This window comes from Coloeus monedula (genome assembly GCF_965178545.1).
Source record: "Coloeus monedula genome assembly, chromosome: Z".
In the NCBI taxonomy this organism is placed as follows: Eukaryota; Metazoa; Chordata; class Aves; order Passeriformes; family Corvidae; genus Coloeus; species Coloeus monedula.
This window is the reverse complement of record NC_138822.1, coordinates 29,319,845-29,338,179: the sequence shown is the minus strand read 5'-3', so window position 1 is coordinate 29,338,179 and position 18,335 is coordinate 29,319,845. Positions and strand designations below refer to the sequence as shown.

General features: G+C 38.0%; 1 protein-coding gene across 2 annotated transcripts in view; it reads left to right on the top strand.

Annotated features, from left to right (window-relative positions):
* The window catches only part of MCC (MCC regulator of WNT signaling pathway), a 135,647-nt gene that overhangs the window by 56,777 nt on the left and 60,535 nt on the right, over positions 1 to 18,335 (top strand). For both annotated transcript variants that reach the window (XM_082301277.1, XM_082301278.1), the window contains exon 2: positions 11,769 to 11,882. In XM_082301277.1, the coding sequence (XP_082157403.1) occupies positions 11,769 to 11,882 (114 nt within the window). The remainder of the gene's footprint in view (positions 1 to 11,768; positions 11,883 to 18,335) is intronic.

Here is an 18,335-nt window from a genome sequence, read left to right as displayed (position 1 = left end):
TATCGGCAGCAGAGAGCACAAGATTTATTTGTTGAGCCTTATGTAGATTTACAGCTGTGCCAGTTACTGCTTGAAAGCTCTTTATCTGTCATGCTCACAGTGAGTCTTTTTGTGTGGGTGAATGTTACTGAAAGTGGTCCTAAGAAGGGTACAGACATTTTAAGGTGTTAAGTGGAATGTGTGACACATAGAATGCCTTTAAATTATAAATTTTTTTCTTGGCATGACCTCCAATTTCTTTTTGTCATATGTGCATATGTGGGCATACATTTATGTGATGTAAACATAAAAAAAATGTGTTTCATCAAGATGCTGTAGAAGCAACTTTCTGTGCTATCCTGACTTCCTTAGAGAATTAGTAATGTTTTTTTCTGTTATTATTTGATGATTGAAAGCAAAGAAAATTACACTCAAGCAGAGAACAACAGTCTCAGGGGATGTGCACTTTCCATGGAACCATGCTCTGGACTCATAAATATCTCTGCAACTCCTGTTTATTTAATAGGATTGCATGGGTGAAATACAGGGTTGAATTTGGCATTCAGAGTGGAGTCCAAGATAAGGAGTGAATCTGCCTTGGGCTTGGTAGAGACAGGCACAGAATGGTGGAAATACTGTGTAAATCTCAAAATGTTAGAGCAATTGCTACTTTTGTGTTTGCCTGAAGCTTGCAAGTTTAATAATTACAAGCACCTGTAATTTCAGTAAGTCCACTTAAATTTTGAGCATGTGTATATACAAGTGAAGATTAATTGTCTAATAGACACTTGAATCTTCACTTTTCTTTTTCAGAAAAATTGCAGGGAAAAATTCGTATCAAATGAGTAGTCTTAACCAAAATATGAAGTAGTGTGGTTAGGAAATGGCTTTTCATTTGCAGAAGTTTTTGACATTTAAGAAAATTGTTGTACACTTCTTCTTGTTGAAAAGTTGAAAAAGAAAATGGAGACATCCTGACTTGAAGAAAAACTGAGGTTCATCTGTCAAGCCTCTGTGTCTGAACCTATAGTAAAAAAGGAAAGAAAATGAGGTCATTGTGGGAGACAGGTTAAGAGAAAAACATTTAATCCTGTACCAGGGTTTTCCAGACACCTTTTTCTTCCCATGAGTTTTTCACACAGAGTTTTGAATTGGGCTGAAATTCTAACCGTTGCATTCATGAACACTTGGAGAAGCTTCAGGTTCATAATTACTGTCTGTGTCTCTGAAATACTTTTGATCCCATCTTAACAAGTTGCTGTCACCAGTTGACTCAAATGCTCTAGTCTGGTTTTGTCATGCTACAGACACTTGATTCTCTGCAAATTTTATAGCTACTTGCTTTTGTAGTGGGAGAAGCCTGCTAAACAAATGGCTGAAAAAGTATGAAGCCACTTGAACAAAATGCTGTGCCTGATGCTACAGACAGAGATATCATTTTGGGTTCTTAGTCCAGTGACAAAAGAAAAATATTTCTCCTGAATGGAGTAATATATCCAGGTGTTACTGAAATACTAAAAACTTCTCTATATAAATACTTATTCAGTAAGCATGTTGAGGACTGCCAGCTGTGCAGATTGGTCTGTGTTAGTGCATTAATTATAAACATTTATCATTATTTATTTTTGTCTTCATAGTTTGTGCACTGGAGGTTCTGTTGCTTAAGGTCTAAACCATATGACTGGAAAAGAACAATATATTCATGCAACTGAGTTTTTTTAAACAGCTCTGGTTCATGAATGGCGTATTTTTATGCTGTCTGCTTCCTTCCAAAGGTAGTTGCCATCAGAAAGGAGTTTGAGGCATCATGCAGCAATCTTGACTAAGGTTTTCTGGTAGCTAGCACTAGTTAGGAGCATTCAAGTAACTGGTATCAGTTGGAGGATGAAAGGTGGTGGAGGGCATTTTCAGTTTCTTGGTTCTCTGACACTTGCCGGGAAAAAATCCCTAAACAACCTCTAGTGGTTTTTTTCAGTAAGAGATTTATTTCAAAAGAGTTACGCCGTGGAGAGCAAGAATTTTATTTGAATAGGGCTATGGACTGTTTTTAGAAAGGGGGGGGCAGTTTGTTAGGATAGAGCGCACCAATTGTGGTTGAGACTTTCCTTTATTCAGTGTACTTTGATTAAGAATCTTCGTATAAATTTAAAAAAACTTACTGATGTCTTGAAATCCAGATAAGCAGATACTTTTAAAAGTTTTTTCTGTTGTAAACAAACTCGTCTAGCAGTGTTGTAGTAACGGTTGATGCACTCACTTCTTTGTAACATACTCACTGTTAGACATGATTCATCACAGAGCCTTATCGGGCTGTGTTTTGCAACAGTAATTGTTTTGTATCCAATTTGTTAAAATTATTATTCAAGTAATAACAGCCAGTTCAATGGAAAACCTCAGCAGGAAGTAATGCTAACTGCTCCTGCAGTTTGCCATCCATTTGCAAAGCTTTCAGTAAAATGAAGCTTTTCCCTGGTGTATTGACCAGGTAATAAGAAAGAGGAGGCAGTGAAAAATGCAGAACCTGTGACTGAAAATGTCAGAAATGTACTGGGTGTTTCTTAAGAGAGAAATACTCAAAGATATCTCGCACAAAGGTTTATGACATGGAGCTAGAGGGAAATTGTGGAACCTTCCTGCAGCAGCTGAAGTTACAGTAGTGTAAGTAATTTTCCTGCCTAGGATTTGTATTGAGTCTGAAGAAATTAACTGCCCTTGAAGAAGTTGTGCATCCAGTTTTGAACTGGTTGGCTTGTGAAGATTACTGGGCAAAAGAACTGACTTCTGCCAAAAATGGCAGCTTCTGGTCTAGGAGACAGTTGTTTATGCTAAGAATTAACATGCAATAGTGAGACAGTGACCTGGGAATATAGCATGGACTAGTCTGAGATTCACAGCCAGGAGTGTAAAGGTGGTTGATATTTAAACCCTGTAACCCTTTATAGTATGTTTTCTTTCTAAAAGCATTTTAAAAACCGCTGCTTCATTGTAGGCTGTGAGGTCACTGGAGACCTCAACTTCTCCACTACTTCGCTCTGGAGAGGCTTTGGTGGGTGCAGTTACGGATATAGGGGCTCCTGGGAGGAGTGGCCCTCAGAAGAGGGAAGAGGGAATGGCTGCTGGCTGGAGCTTAAAGGAGCCAGGGAAGGGGATATGAAGGTCTGAGAGGTGCAGCTAACCTTGGGAAGGTGAAATAATTAAGAACTGTACTGAATGTGTTTTGTTAAGCATGCATATGCTCATCCAGAGAATTTTGCTGTCCCATCTGGGAGCTATAAAGTTGATTAGCTGCTTCTAAAAATATTTTTAGAGCTATACTTTTGGGAGTTACATAATGTACGCTCTAATGTAAAGTTCTTTAGGGTGTGAGCTGCTTGAGGAAAGCTGGGAAGATGTTTTCTTTCTGTCAGTTTCAAAGTGCTTAGAGGTTTTGGTGGGGTTTTTTGTTTGTTTTCTGGGTTGGGCTGGTTTTGGTTTGGGTTTTTTTATGGCTTATGGTGGAAACAAAGTGTTGATTGGACCTGGCAATACAGATCTTATTTCTCTAAATTTGTGGTGACGGCAGATCACATGGGTCATGCTGGAGACAGAGATCCTTGTATCATTGTAAGTACAGCTTTATTGCTATTCCATTGTCCTATCTTTGGAAATCAGAAGTTAATTTCCGTTTGAGAAGTTTTTGGAAAGAACTCAAGAACTATGGGATGCTTTAGTAAATTATGATTAAATTAGCATAACAAGTAGTGTCTGATTCTTGAGTGGTTCTTGAATGGTGATCTCTGTTTTGAAAGATCTGGATTATTGTCAGAAAAAATGAGGCTGAAGGAGCAAGTTAAGGTTTTACAAAAAATGGCAGGGCCCTTGGAAAACAAACCAATGTGGATGAGTTTACACCCTGTCTGGAATGCTGCAGCCACACTAGACTGTGGGCCACAATAATGCTAAATGCAAAGGATTGAATTATATGCATTCTTGGGGTTAGTTTTCCACACCTTTCATTCCTAAGGGAAAAAGAGTGTGTCCATCACCTCAATAAACTGGAAAATAATAGAGGAAAGGAGTTTGGGATCCTGAGATTTCAAGGGAAAAGGACATGTGCTGAACCCTGCTGCTTTTCTCCTCAGTTAATTTTCTCTGGTGATGTTGGGCAGACCTGGAGATAGGAGAAAATAAGTCTGTTCCTCTTTCCATTAGTTCAGTGAAAAAGAGATAATGTGCCTTACTTAAATTATGTTGAGAGTAAGTGTAAGGAGAGCAAGAATGCTAAATGAGTTCACTGCAGTGGGATAAAATCCTTCCAAGAATGGACCTAATGGACTCTTCCTAGCTCATAATTTTGTTGTAATTTTTTTTAATTATTATTTTTAGTTAAAGAAAGGTTGTGATTGCAGGTGATATGTTGAGAAATTGAAGACATTATTTTGTTCTAAGCTTGGTCTTCCCACGACCCCGTTTTCATACCCTGCATTACTGTTGCTTTGCTCCCTCACTGGGAGTGGGAATAGCAGCGGGTTCCTCCTCTGGAAGGTAAAAGCAAGGCTGACCTTTCCTGCACAGTGTAAATGCCAGTTGAGTGTGGACATGTGGGCTGCCCTGCAGTGCCTCAGGTAAGGTTCTTAAGAATCCCAAACAAGTGAACTTCCCAACATGTAGTTGTTTTGTTCAGTCCCCAGATTCAGGTGTTTGTCTCCTTTTGTTATTTTTAGGTCTCAGTATTTGACTTTTTTTCTCATGTCACCTCAAATTTTCTTTTCCATGATAGTGTGAACATTTGTTTTAATAGAAGTAGAGCCATTAGTCTAGGCCTTGGGCGTACTCAGAAGTACAATTAGCACCATGGTCCATTCATCAAGTATGAATTGCCAGATGAATTTTTCAAAGGAAAATTTTCCATGATTACTTCCTTTAACATGTTCTAAAACTGATCCTGCTTACCAGAATAGCATTAGTTTACTTCTTCTGTGTATTTTTTAAACAATCTTTAGTGTATTTTCTTTATGAAGCATTTTTTTTTCTTTGATTAAGTTGGAATAGTTTTTGGTTGTTTTAAGAAAGAGTTCAAAATATTCACAAGTGCCTGCAAATGTTAATTTTCAGTTAAAAAAATAAAAAACAAGCAACTTCAGTTGAAATTGTTTAGAAATATTACAAACAGATTGAAAACATCTTCTGCAGATTTTTCGAATTATAACTGTGTCTTACAAAAATTTGGTCTTTGTTTTTCTAGAATTTGAATGGCTCCATCCTGGCTAGTGTTGGCACATTATTTGTTTAGTATTGCACAAGAATATGAAGTAACTGTCTAATGTTTAATATGACAATAATTGCTTCAGAAGCACAGTCACAAAATGTCCATTTTGTATGTCACTTTGAAAATTTGTAAGCTTTTTATTAGTATGCAAAAGTTGTTTCAGACATGAAGTTTTAGGGCATATTTGTAGGCATATCCAGCAATTCAGTGGTACCACTTTTTTTAGTAATTTTGATTTTGTCTTGGGGAATTACTTACAGGGCTGTTGACTGTGGTATTTCAGGGCTGCACTCTAGAGATCATACAACTGAAAACATTTGGGGAATATCAATCTGTCATGTCACTGTTTCTGGGATATGGTTGTTCTTTTATGTTTTTTGCTTCTATTTAGTCAGTAAATTCACAGAAACGGATTTTGATTACATTTATTTCATCACTTGGACCATAGAAAATGCACCTTTTATGGACCATGTTTAGAAAGCAGGTGGCATGAAAACTGTGTAGGACAGAGAAGAAAAATGGTTGAGAGTAGCTACACATTTATATAACAATCACTTTAGGTACATGTTGTTTGCAAGTAGTGCTCATCTCTGCTCCTGATGAAATGTAAACTTGACAATGCCTTGGAGTTTTAGCTATAACAAATGTCTGTAACATGAGTTTCATATCTTTAACTTCTCTCTTAGAAAGATTTTTAAGCTTTGCCTCGACTTTTCTTTGTTTCGTTTTGTTTGGGTTTTTTTCCTGGTTGTGTGAACCAGTGCTGTGATTTCTTTCACACTTACTGTTCAGTGTAATTTTTTCCTCTGTAACTTGTTCATATGTCTTCAATATATCTGCCATGCCTTAGCATGAAAGGTTCTCATTCACCTCAGCAGATAAGTGCCAGCCTCGTCTATGCCTTCCCTGCACCAGCCCCAATACTGTTCTGTACTGCCATTTATGAAAGTTAGCAATCCACAGCACAACCACAGCCCTGAGATTGCTGAAGGTTTTACTGTTCTGCATCTTAAGATGTGTTTTTCACAATGAACTTACATTACTAGCCTTTTCATTCCTTGACTGCAATCCCTCTTTCCCTTGAAGAGGAAAGGTGTCAGAAAATACAGTGGGTAGACATTTGCTGTTTTGCCCATTCTGCACTGTTAGCTGGAGTTCTGACTGTATTTTCCATGTTGTTCTCTACACCTACCATCTCTCATGTTACAAAGCAGCTTGGGTTTTCAAATCCAGTGTAGTGTCCAGTGTAATTTGATAACAAAAAAATTGGAAAGTTTTCAGAGAAGAGGCAACATTCTTAATATTTAATCAGATGTTTTTATGTGTACTGCCTGTCATTAAGTAGATGCAATACACAGAAAATGTCCATATTGTGGATTAATTGCACTAAACTATGCTAAATGCCAGTGGGAAATAAGAGGAGAGAATGTCAGAGCCCAGTACTCTCTGATGGGCTTCTTTTAGACAATCCACATGTGGAAGGTGTGATGTCTAACATCATGTTTATTTGAAGGTAGTTGATGGTACATGGGATTTCTGTTTTAGCATCGTGACACAAAACACAGTGATAACACAATGCAGATACAAGTCACACACAGCAGAAGAGAGCAATTGCGGTGCACAGCTCAATCACAGCACCAGCGTGGTTCCCAGCCTCTAATGTAATTGTCATCACCACCCTGGGCATCCCTGGCCTTGTCAGGATTAAATGTGTGAATTGAAACTGGCTCAAGCTTATTACTCTCTTTGAAATTCTGTCAGTTGATTATGTTTTTATGGTTTTTATTTTGGGCTGAGCTGTGTATATAGGTACCCCACACTGGCCTGGCCAACTCAGGGAGACATTTGCACTCTTAATGAGCTTGGGGACCAATACACACCAGCTGATTATCTCAGCTGGTGATAGTTGTTTATGTAAAGCAAAACCCATGCTCAGGTCCTCTTGGTGTTGAGATCAAGCCGGCTTTTTTGCAACAGCTGTGATCAGTCCCACCCAGCCACATTCTTCCTGAGCTTCGTGGACACATCACCCTGGCCAATCTCTGATCCTTCTCCCATGGTAGGGCTTTACTGATCAGCTACAGAGGACACACAGAGAACAAATTAATTGGTCTTTTGGTGTTTGGCTGCTTTGTATTGGTATATAGTTTGGTATGATTTTATGGGTCCCTGGTTATGTCACAGATTACTTTTCTGAACATCTGTTCCCAAACTGGTGCGGAGCGGTACTGTGGTTGAGGAATACAGGAAAAAAGAGGATAAAGATAAGATTAGTACTTTAGTTTCACAGAAAATTATGTGCATAGTTCCTTCTTTTGATTTCTCTGTTGAAAATAGCAAACATGTGCAGTGAGTACAACTGGTTTTAGCAATATGGTTTAATTAGCTTGGTTCCAGGCTGAGGGAATGAAAAATGTGGATCAGATTTAGTGGTGGGGATCACATTTCACAACGGCTGGGAAAAATGCTGGGTATAATAGTAATTTCACTGCTTTTCAGGGCTTTAACCTTACTTTTTCAGCACCCTCCTTCATTGCTCTTTGTGTCTTTCTCTTGGTTTGTTCTTGGCCTCAGAACATTTCCAGCAGTGTGTACAACAGTACAGTAGTCACCTGCTTCCTTGGCATTTGTCTCACTGTCCCATCCACTTCTGTATTTGTTTCCCACAAAATTCTTCAGAAACCCGACCGCCCACAGATGTTGTTCCTAATTGTACCTGCATAGAATATTTCACAGCACCAAAAGCAGTCTTCAAAATATGCATCACAAATCATTTCTGCAGTATTGTATGAAATGCTACTAGAACAGGTGGATAATGAGAAGAAACTGCACTCGTAAAGGAGGCTTGATCAGAGGTCAGGAAGTTGCTTTTCCTAAGCTTGTTCTTCTGTTTTTATAATTATGGTACCTTTAAAAACTTAGCTGTACATTGGTTTGCATTTTAACAAGAGCATACTATGCCATTTTTAAATTTTATATTAATATCTTAATAATAATAAATGTTACTGTATATTTAATATATAAAATTTAATAGATAAAAACCTGACAGGATAATATTGAGTATAACATGTGGTGTGTATACATTTCAGTAATGCAACCTGCTGTTGTTACAGCAATAAAAATTGAAGGAAATTGTAGCTTCTAAGTTAAGATAGGTAACCAATTTTTTATACCATGCATCTAATGTATTTTCTAATTTTCTTGGATGATGGTAGAGAAGCATATTGGTTGGCTAGTCTGATCTTTATGTTTGTTCTCACATGTTGACCGTGTGTGTCCTGTTGGACAGTTTGGGTGCATCAGCATCACAACAGTGGTTTCTTTCTTGGTGGAATTCGAGTAGCTGTATTGGATCAATACAAAGTTTATGAATGACACAGGCTTTGTCAATTGACTGTTTTCTCTGTATGAAGTAGGTCTCTCTGCAGTCTATTGCTTAAAGGTTCAGACCACTGTCTTGTGGGAATATTTGTGCTGTCTGTGTTAATTTTGCACACTGCTGAGTTTTTTGATCTATTTCATAATCTCGTGTCATTTAAGAGGCAGCCCACCTTGAACTATAAATGTCTGGCATGAATGTTAGTCATAGTGATTCTGCCTTATCTGCCACTGTTTGCTGAGGAGAGAAAAACAGTATGCCGTGTGTTTTCTCTTTCTCTCTTTCCCCCATTCTCTCTTTCTCATTTGTCACCATCCTGTAGCAGTTCAGTGCTGCAGAGTTAGAGTTGTGGGGGACTTGCTGGTTGAGATTTTTAAGTGGAGTCTTTCCCACTTTAATAGTGTGGATGATTAAACTTGACTTTTAAACATTAATTTCTCCCTCCCCTCCCCCCCGCCCGCCCAAATGACTTCTGCATGGTCTGTAGCTCTTTGCTCAGATATTTCCTTTTATGAGTTCCAGCAACATCCAAAGATCGATGTTCCAGTTCCCACCTCCCTTGTGATAAACAAGCGCACTAGGAAGCATGGTCTGTGGGAACGCTCACACCTTAAGGGAAAGTGCAACAATAGTTTGTAACACCTTTTAAATTACATGTCGAGGAGAGCTTGACTCCGCCAAGAATACACAGCTACACTGGCTGTGTTAACCTTCTGTATTGCAGTAGTAGCTGGAAACATTACTTGCACTTCAAAGTAGAGTATGACGAGTAGCCCTCCTCTGTTATGATAGTTGCCTTTTGCCTAGTCCGCCCTTTCAGTAAATTTCTTTATTTATTCTTTTATTAGCATATGGAAACTGAAACAGTCCAATTAATGAAAGGATAATTTTGGGTGGTGAAAGATGCAACAAGCTTTCCTTGTCATTAGTAAAGCCATCCTTTGGTTACTTGGACAAGAGAGAAGCAGTATTGAACACATAGGTGGATTCAGGATCCCCGTGCTTGGCAGGGGCTGCCAGGCCAGGCAGCAGGGTTGCTGTAAAACCATGCACCATTCACGTTGTTTGTTACCCAGGTTGCAGTGACTGCAGAGGGTGAAGAGGACAAAGACAAATCCATTGGAAGTCTGCCTCGTTAATTCCACTGTTCAGAGAACAAGTTGTTTTTCATTGAGATTTTCAAATTAATGTTGTCCTTTTGTGTTACGAGGCCATGTGTATGGACGTTGTTAGTCTTGAATTTAATCAAAACCACAGCTGGTGATCATTTAATTACAGTGTATGAAAGGGAATGATACTTGACTATGTAGCATTGTTTTATTCAATTTGGAGAATTGTAGCCATTTTTCACGTACTGTTTGAAGGATGCACATTCTGGTGAACAAACTTGTGACCTTCATTGCAATAATTCCACTCTGTTACGGGAACAAGGTGAAACAGTGGCTTAAAAATTCACCAGCTTTCCTGCAAATTGGAAACAAGTTATGAACAGATTGGTACAATTGGTCTGGTTCTTTTTTCTCCACACTGTAAATGGAGTGCATAGTTTCCTGTGGTAGGAAGGAAGGCCTTCTGCTGAGGGCCAAAAATACTTAAAGGCATTTAGAATGTTTCTGGGTTTTAAGAGGTTTCAGTGTATATACTTTATAGAAGCTATGTAGGATATGTCCATAGCAAGCCAGAATTACTGTGTTTTTACATGAAAAATTAAGGCTGCTTTGACAATCTTAAATGTTCTGCAACGTATAGTTGTGCATGTGTTTATTTGTACTGGAAAAAATAACTGCATGTATGCAAGGTATTTTTGTAGCTGACATAATAAAAAATACTTTCAACTGAACTCACAAATGAGGATACCCAGGGAATAACTAGTTAAGCAGCATTTAAAAAGGCAGAATTCGCATCCAAATATCTTTTTAAATTTATCTTTTCTGTCTTGAAGGCAGAATTTTTTTGATTAACAGTGGGAATACTGTATGTGAAGAAGCTGTTGCCAGATGATCTGGTCTCTCTGCTGTCAGGCAGCTGCTCTCACACATCACTATGGGAAAACATGGTTTTTCTGGCTTCCAGTACTGTAAAGGTAGAATTTATATAGGTGACCCGCCCAATAGAATATCAGAGTGAGGGACTGAAAGTGGGTGGAGGATTAGAGGCAGGGTTTTTATTTCAGCCTGAATCTTGGCAGCAGCAGTGTTTGCTGTGTTGCTTGGTCTAGTGTGAAAGGTCACTTCTGTTTTCATACCCAGTATAACTTGAAGCTGTTTCTTTACTACTACAAAGAAAGACTTCAGTGCTAGTGACTGGTTTTCCTCCTGGACTTTTCAGTTGCAGTTGTCAGTACTTAAGTGTTGAATTCTGGCTGATGCCTTTAGTGAAACGATGAATGGGATATTTAAGGACAAGAAGAAAGTGTGAAAAATTAAAATTCTTTTAAGAACTGTTCTTGGTTTCTAAGTTGTGTAGCTAACCTAATTTCAATGTCGTGAGTTATCCTAGCCTGATATATAGTTCCACATGCTATCAGTTAAGGGTAGAAAGTATCTTTCATCAAAAGGATCTACTACAGAAAGAAAAACAGTTCGGGTTCTTCATGTGTGGGTTATTAGATAAGAATCACTGAAACTCACTGGCATGGGACTGAGGAGAACAACAACTGCAGAAGAGTAGCTCACGGTGGAGTAAGCATTGGTTGCAAAATAAAACAAATCCTGTGCATGGAGTTACCCACTTTCACCAAACTGATAACCTCTGTATGTCTAAAGGCATCAAAACGTGTACACCTCATTCTATAATGCAAATCTGAGTCAGCATTTAATGTAATGTTTTATAGAGCAAGACTCAGGCTACCTCTTAATAAACTGTGTTAGAACTAATCTACACATTTCTAGCTGAATTATTCCTCATTGTATTTATCCTTATAAAGGATATGGTGAAGGAATGTGTGTGCTGCCTGGAGAGAAAAATTAATGGTAAAATTAGTAGTTAAATTTTTAGTTGCATGTGGATTTCTTTTAGATTTCGTTCTACTAACGTTCCTATTAACTGCTACAGAAATCCATCATTACTATAGCTGCTGTCCTATGCTGTCTTTTCTCTGAAACACTAGTGCTACATGGCTTGTGACTTAGTTAATTTGTTTCTTTCCTTTTTGTCGTCCAGCTTCATTTAGCAGCCCTGGCTTCATTAAAGGGAGACATCGTGGAGCTTAATAAGCGTCTACAACAAACAGAAAAGGAGCGTGACCTGTTGGAAAAGAAATTGGCAAAAGCACAGGTGGGCAACAGTAGTAGGACTATTTGAAGATGGTCCTTGGTTTTGTGTAGTCCATGTTCCTCAGAGAGAGAATAAAATACTCAACAATGTCACAAGACAAAAGAATTTTAAGACTGCATGACACATAGTTGCCATGGATTATACCTTTTATGTGTCGAAGACATTCTTCTAAAGCAAAACCCCAAGAATTAATTCGATTAATTTTGGTTTGAAGTCAATATAAGCAACAAGTGCTTTGAAATTTTGTAGAATATAAGAATTACAGCATGTTCTCAGTGGATTGGGTAACTGGTTGCAGAGCCTTGCACTCCTGGGTCATATTTCAACACTGCACAAATTAACAGTGATCAAAAGTTATTGCTAATTTTCAGTGCTTTGCTGTTATTACTTATTATCTCAGTCTAGCTTACAGTAAGGCAGTTGGAATTGTGGAAAATACAGCCAGTGGAAAGCCAAGGTGTTAAACAACAATAAAGTCAGAACTCTGATGCTTTCAAGGTCTTACAGAGAGGCAAATGCAAACACAGAAAATTGAACTATTGTTCTTAATATTTCTCTCTTTTCTAACAGGCCTTCGTTTTCAGATACTGTCATTGTATCAAATACCTTTTATAAGTAGTTAAAATTTCAAAACTAATTCAAAATACTTGGCTAGAGATAATCAAAGCAATTTGGCCTGTAAAATATGGCACCTTATTTGTTGCTCAGAGAAGTTGTACAATCTCCAACCTCGGAAGTACTCAAGGCACCTGGACCTGGTCTGGGATTGGGTAGGGGACTGAGTGAGTAACTTGCAGGGGTCCCTGTCAGCCTTGGCCATTCTGTGATTTTGCAGATTTAGAGTTTTCAATATTTGGTGCATTTTGATGAGACCTTTTATCTGTGTTACTTGAACTCAAGCCAAATGTAGAAGTCTCAATTTTCAGGCTCTTTCTTCAGTCCTCCCTTATTTTGGCCTTTGCCTGAATTCCCTAATGGTTTTTTCAGCTGCCTTTTAAGGTTTGTGGTCTTGTAAGTGATACTGTTATTGCAGACCATCAATGTAATATCCAGAAATAAAAATCACTTTTGTGTTTTTATTCCTCTCAATATGTGAGCCAGAGCCACACTGGGAGTTAACATGGTTTATCAGCTATAATCCTGAGAGCCTTTTCTAATTTCTGTGGCATTCTTGGGATAGAGTCCTCTTTCTGGCTTACAGTTTGATAGGAGGTTGCATTTGGCAATCATTAAACTCCCACATGGATTCACTGTATCCAAATGATCCACATCATGCTGCATGACTGCACTGACTTTGTTGTTATTTATAACTCTGGAGGGTCTGGTGCTAACCACAGGTTTTTGTTAGTGTTTTATTATTTTTCTGGGTCTTTATTTAAAAATACATATATTATCTCTAAGCCAGTGAAGAGTGCCCTATAGGGGCTCCCATACAGTGGCGGATCTACATTGCTGGTGACTGGGATTAAGGATCAGTCCTTAATCCAAATTAACGTGTACTCTGTTAGCACAAGATTGTTTGGTGTTCCAATGATGCGAGTGTATATAGCGCTCAGTTTGTAATGCTGGGGGTTTTTACTTGATACTGAGCCTTGTGAGCACAAACATAGTGATTACTGCCACCTGACCTCTGAATAGCACAAAACTGGAGTATCTGAAAGGCAGGGTGGTAGCTAGATTTCAGATAAACAATAAGTATTTTTTAATGAACAGTTTCTAAAAAGGATAACTGATTTATCTCTTTTCAGTTAATTTTTTTCTAAAGCCCTCAAGAGGATAGAATTTAGTGTGTATTAAATAAAACACAAATCTTTCTTACGGAATTTCAACCATTAAACAAACACAACTAATATATTGAGTGTGTTGGCAGTGTTTAAGTACTGAGACATACACTGGTGAAACCACTGCACCTTGTCGTCTTTTTCTGACTGCATCACTTCCAAGTAGAGGTGCCACTTAACATAAGTTTTTGAACTTTTCTTCCCACTCCACAGAGATTCGTTCATTATTCTTTCCTCTCCAGCCTCTGTCTAATGTGAATCAGAGGTTCAGGAGGCATAAATTAAATAGGAGGTGTTTGGGGTTCTGCATAACCATACTCAGATGCTAGTGGATCAGTATTAAATCTTTGTTCTGCATCTGGAGACTGCACTTAAAAAGGCAGCAAATTTAATTTTAGGTGAAGTAGCAAATGCTCTCTGGAACAAATAGCTCTTAAAATGCATCTTTGGTAATACCTCTCCCATCATTTCATGAGGCATGTGAGGCATTTGGAAGAAAGGATTAGTGATTAGCAGAGTGGAGATGATTTGGGGAACCACAGCTCAAGTAATAGATGACAAATGGTGAAGAAAGCTAGTTGGACAGCCTGGACTTAAGATTTGTGATGTAATTGATTAGTGGTTGTTGTAGCATACTCACTTCCAAATCTGCAGCCTCTGGAGACCAGCTATAGCATTTCTCTACATGCTTTTATTTTTTCAGTAACACAGCAGATCTCTGTGTTTTATCAGTGTACAATTTGGCAGTAAAGTGATCTCTCGAATGAAATTTGCTGTAAAACACTGGTCAACCACAACTAATGTCTTCTTCCAGAAATGTTTCTGTGATTATGAGAATTGTAGTGCTTTCTACTGGCTCTATGTGGCACAGCATCCTGGCTTTGATAAACAGTGGGAGTCTGAAGGGAGAGCGTAAGAACTGCACATAGAGAATTGTCCTCCTTCATACTCCTCCACCTTTCTGCCAACATCTGTGAGCAGGAGGCCACATCGCATTTTATAGTCCTGTATTGTCCTATCCTCCATGGATTTATATAATCTTTCTAATCCATCAACATTCTTGGCATTTCCGATATTCTGTGACATTGAATTCTGCAGTTCTGTGATTGAGCATGGGATTTAATAAACATGCTGAATGTTTCAGCAAATACAGCAAGAAGAGATCATTCATGTACTATATTTTTCCTATAATTTCATCTCCTTTCACAAGATTGTCCTGCTCTCTCATTCTTTGTGCTTAGTCATTGTTATTTTGGATTTTTATAATAGCTCTAGACAAAGAATATGCTGTATTGTTCTGAATCCTGTGTCACAGCAGTAAGTCTCATTACTGCAGTAATAATTCTTTGCCATCCTCTTGATCATTCAGAATATAGGGAGCAACAGCAGAGTTTAAGAGAAGAGTAAAACCAACGCTCTGTAGACATACAAGAACAGAAGCAGCACTCTCTGTAGACATGTAAGAACATGTGAACTTCACAGGAAGGCTTCAGTTTCTCATTTAACAGAGAAACTTGAAGTAGAAATGTGTGGTGTTCAGATGAACGTTGAAATTACTTGTTCTGCTGTGTGATGTCTGTATCTGACATGGATTAATTCTGTGTGCTTATATACATCTTCCACATTAAGTATAGAACGTACCACAGAACAATTAATTCTGACCATGCATGCTTTTGTGATTGAGAATTTAGCACAATAGACTTGTTTTTATACTTAAATTTAGATTAATGGATTGCCACTTTTAAATCTGCCACTCCCCTCAAATTAAAACACTGTATTAGTTGAGCAAAGGTTTTTAGCTTCTGTAATCCTGTTAGACAGGTTTATGACTGCGGCTTGTTCAGGTGATGACTTGTGTTCTTGGTGAGTAACACCACAGTCAGTGTTTGTCTCTTCAGGACCTGAGGCACTGGGGCATCTCTTAATGAGCACTGCTGCCAGTAGGTCTTTTTTTTTTTTGTGCTCTGATTGAACACTTCAAATTTAATATAAAGGTTAAAATAATTTAACACATTGTTAGTGTTTCTTTCGCTAGGAATTTGTGTACATTAATAAGCAATAGAATCATCTGTTCAGACAATAAGCTTGAATTAAAATGTTTTCTCTTATCCTCCTTCTCCCTCATACACTTCTTGCTCTTATTGTTGTTTCCCAGCATCAAGGGATCAGACAGTTGTGTTTCTAACCATTGTTAATTTATATTGCAAATGAAATAACCTTTTTAATCTGTACCAAAAAACAGCCAAGAGTTCTCAACTTAGAGTGAGAACTGTGCTGGAAACTCCTCTCCTGACCCCAACAATTCATTGCTCATCTTTTGCAGCCTCTCAGTAGGTTATCCCTGTGTTTGCTTTCTCGTAGAATTAGACCTCTTAAGGGTTTTGAGGCTGAAGCTCTCAAGTATGAGGCTGAAAGAGAGATGAGGAAAAGGGTATAAGGTATTTATTGTGTGACTGACATGCAAATAAATTGTAAGAGCTGAGTGTGTACACCTTGGAAGGAAGTAAGGATTGGTGTTAGATCGCTGTTCTGAGACTCAAAGCATAAAGAAACTAAGGAGGATGGTGAATAGTCACAGTATCCCAGAGAAAAACTTCAGCAGTGGGTAGGAAAACATGCATTTGTTTCTATTCCTTTTTAAATTTTCAGATAAATGTTGTGTAATAAAGAGCAATCCTGAATAACCAGAAGAATTTTCCATTGCTGCATTTTGGGATTCATATTGAATCATGCTTCCATTGCTTGGATGCTTTTGCCGTTTTCACTTGAGGCTTGTCATGGATAACCAGAATGTAGATGTAATACTGTTCCCCTCCTCCAAGAGAGAGCAGTCCTTAGCATCATGCCCTTTCTTTCACAGAGGTTTCCTTTTGGCCTTTTCCAGTTGCTTTTACCTAAGATAATTCAAGAGCTCTTTTAGAAAATCAAATGTGAAGCTGTTGTCTTATATTGCCAGACTGCTGGTTGTTCACAAAGTACATCTGTCACTGAACAATGTTATCCTGAAAAATGGTGACTGAGAAATGGCTGGAGAAAACAGAAATCAAGTCGTAATGTGGCTGAGATCCATTAGCAAAAGACCATATATCTTCAGTCAAGATAAACAAATTCTGCTTTTCAGTGGATAGCTTAGAAAGACAAAAATCGTTGTGATAGGGGTTTTATTTATTGTCTGGAAACAATTACTATACACTCTATCTGAAACATCCCTTTGGTTTAAAAAACCCACCAGTGCACATAACAGATTGATCTGGATAATGCTGAGGTAGCATTTGTGGGCATATATGTGTGTCAGAAGAAATTTAGGTTGAAGAAGCAACTCTTTATTGCCCCTAAATCTGCTCTAGAGCTTTTGTGAAGCATTTTCTCTGTGTTATTTCTGCACTTTGAAAGCTATGGTAGTTCTTCAGAAAGATAAAGATGTGGAAATGTGAGAAATAAGTTGTGGAATGATCCTATAACAAAGAGTCATTGTAATATACATGTACAGCCGTATCAGTTGCCAACATGAAGTCTTACAAGCGCAGTGAACATTATCAATCTTCTGAAATGTGTCCGTTTGCTCTCCTCTGCAGTGTGATGATATGATCTGTTTTTCTTAGTGTAGGTGAAAGTGGTTTTTACTACAGCAGATGGTAGAAACTATTTTGTTGTAGTCTGTGGAAGAGTACTCTGATGTCTGGGCTACTTCTCAGTGTGCATATTCATGGAAGTTAAAAACTGTGGAATAAATTGTATTTAAAGTTCAAAATAAAAATGTTATTGAAGCTCAATGTAAATTTTAATTTTCAAGCAGTCTTTTATGTAGATGATGTTCTCAAGCTGTGAATGTAAGTGGCCAAAAATATGGGAGCAAATTCTGAAAATTCTGGCACATCTACTACTTTGGGTATATTATTATTATTTGTGGCAAAGGGTTTAGGGAGTTAGCTTGTATTAGAGTGTTTACTTGATTTGAAAAAAAAGGGGTTGATTCAGGAATTTTGGAGGACCTCCAACATTACCATCAATTTTGGCCCTTAGAAATGCTAGGAATCTACATTGCATGTCATCATTTAAGGAGTGTGGGTTTTATACTCTTAAATGGCTTGTGAATTTTCTTTTTTTGACAGCATAGTACTCAGCATTGTGTGATTGCAAGGAGGCTTGACTGAAGGGGGTCAGAAGCAAAATGTTAGAAGCCTTACTCTTGCCAGCCACTGCCAAGCAAACTTCAATCAGCATGCACTGCTGGTTTGTAATTGCAGTGGTTTGTAATGGTTTGCTGTAATTGAAATAGACTGTTTGCTGGCCTGAAGAGTAAGCCAGGGAGGCTACATTTAAAAATCTGTGGGAAGGAAAAAGGATTTTGTGACATGTATAAATAACAAGCAGTCATGTAGCTCTGTAATTGTTCAAAGCATAAGATTTTTTGGAGAGTATGAACATAATAAAAATATGCTGTATTATCTCTAAGGGTTAGTAAAAGCGGTAACTTACACGAGAGAAGAAGTTACAACCTCAAACTGTGATTACTTTATAATAGTGTGGTTTCTGCTATAGGATTTGTTTTAATTCAGACCACATCGGGAAGATCCTAGGATTCAAAGATTGTATATTTATAGCTATTTTGAGATGCAACTGGTGGGTTTTTTTCAAGCAGCAACAGCAACTTCTGCTCTTTAGGAAGACA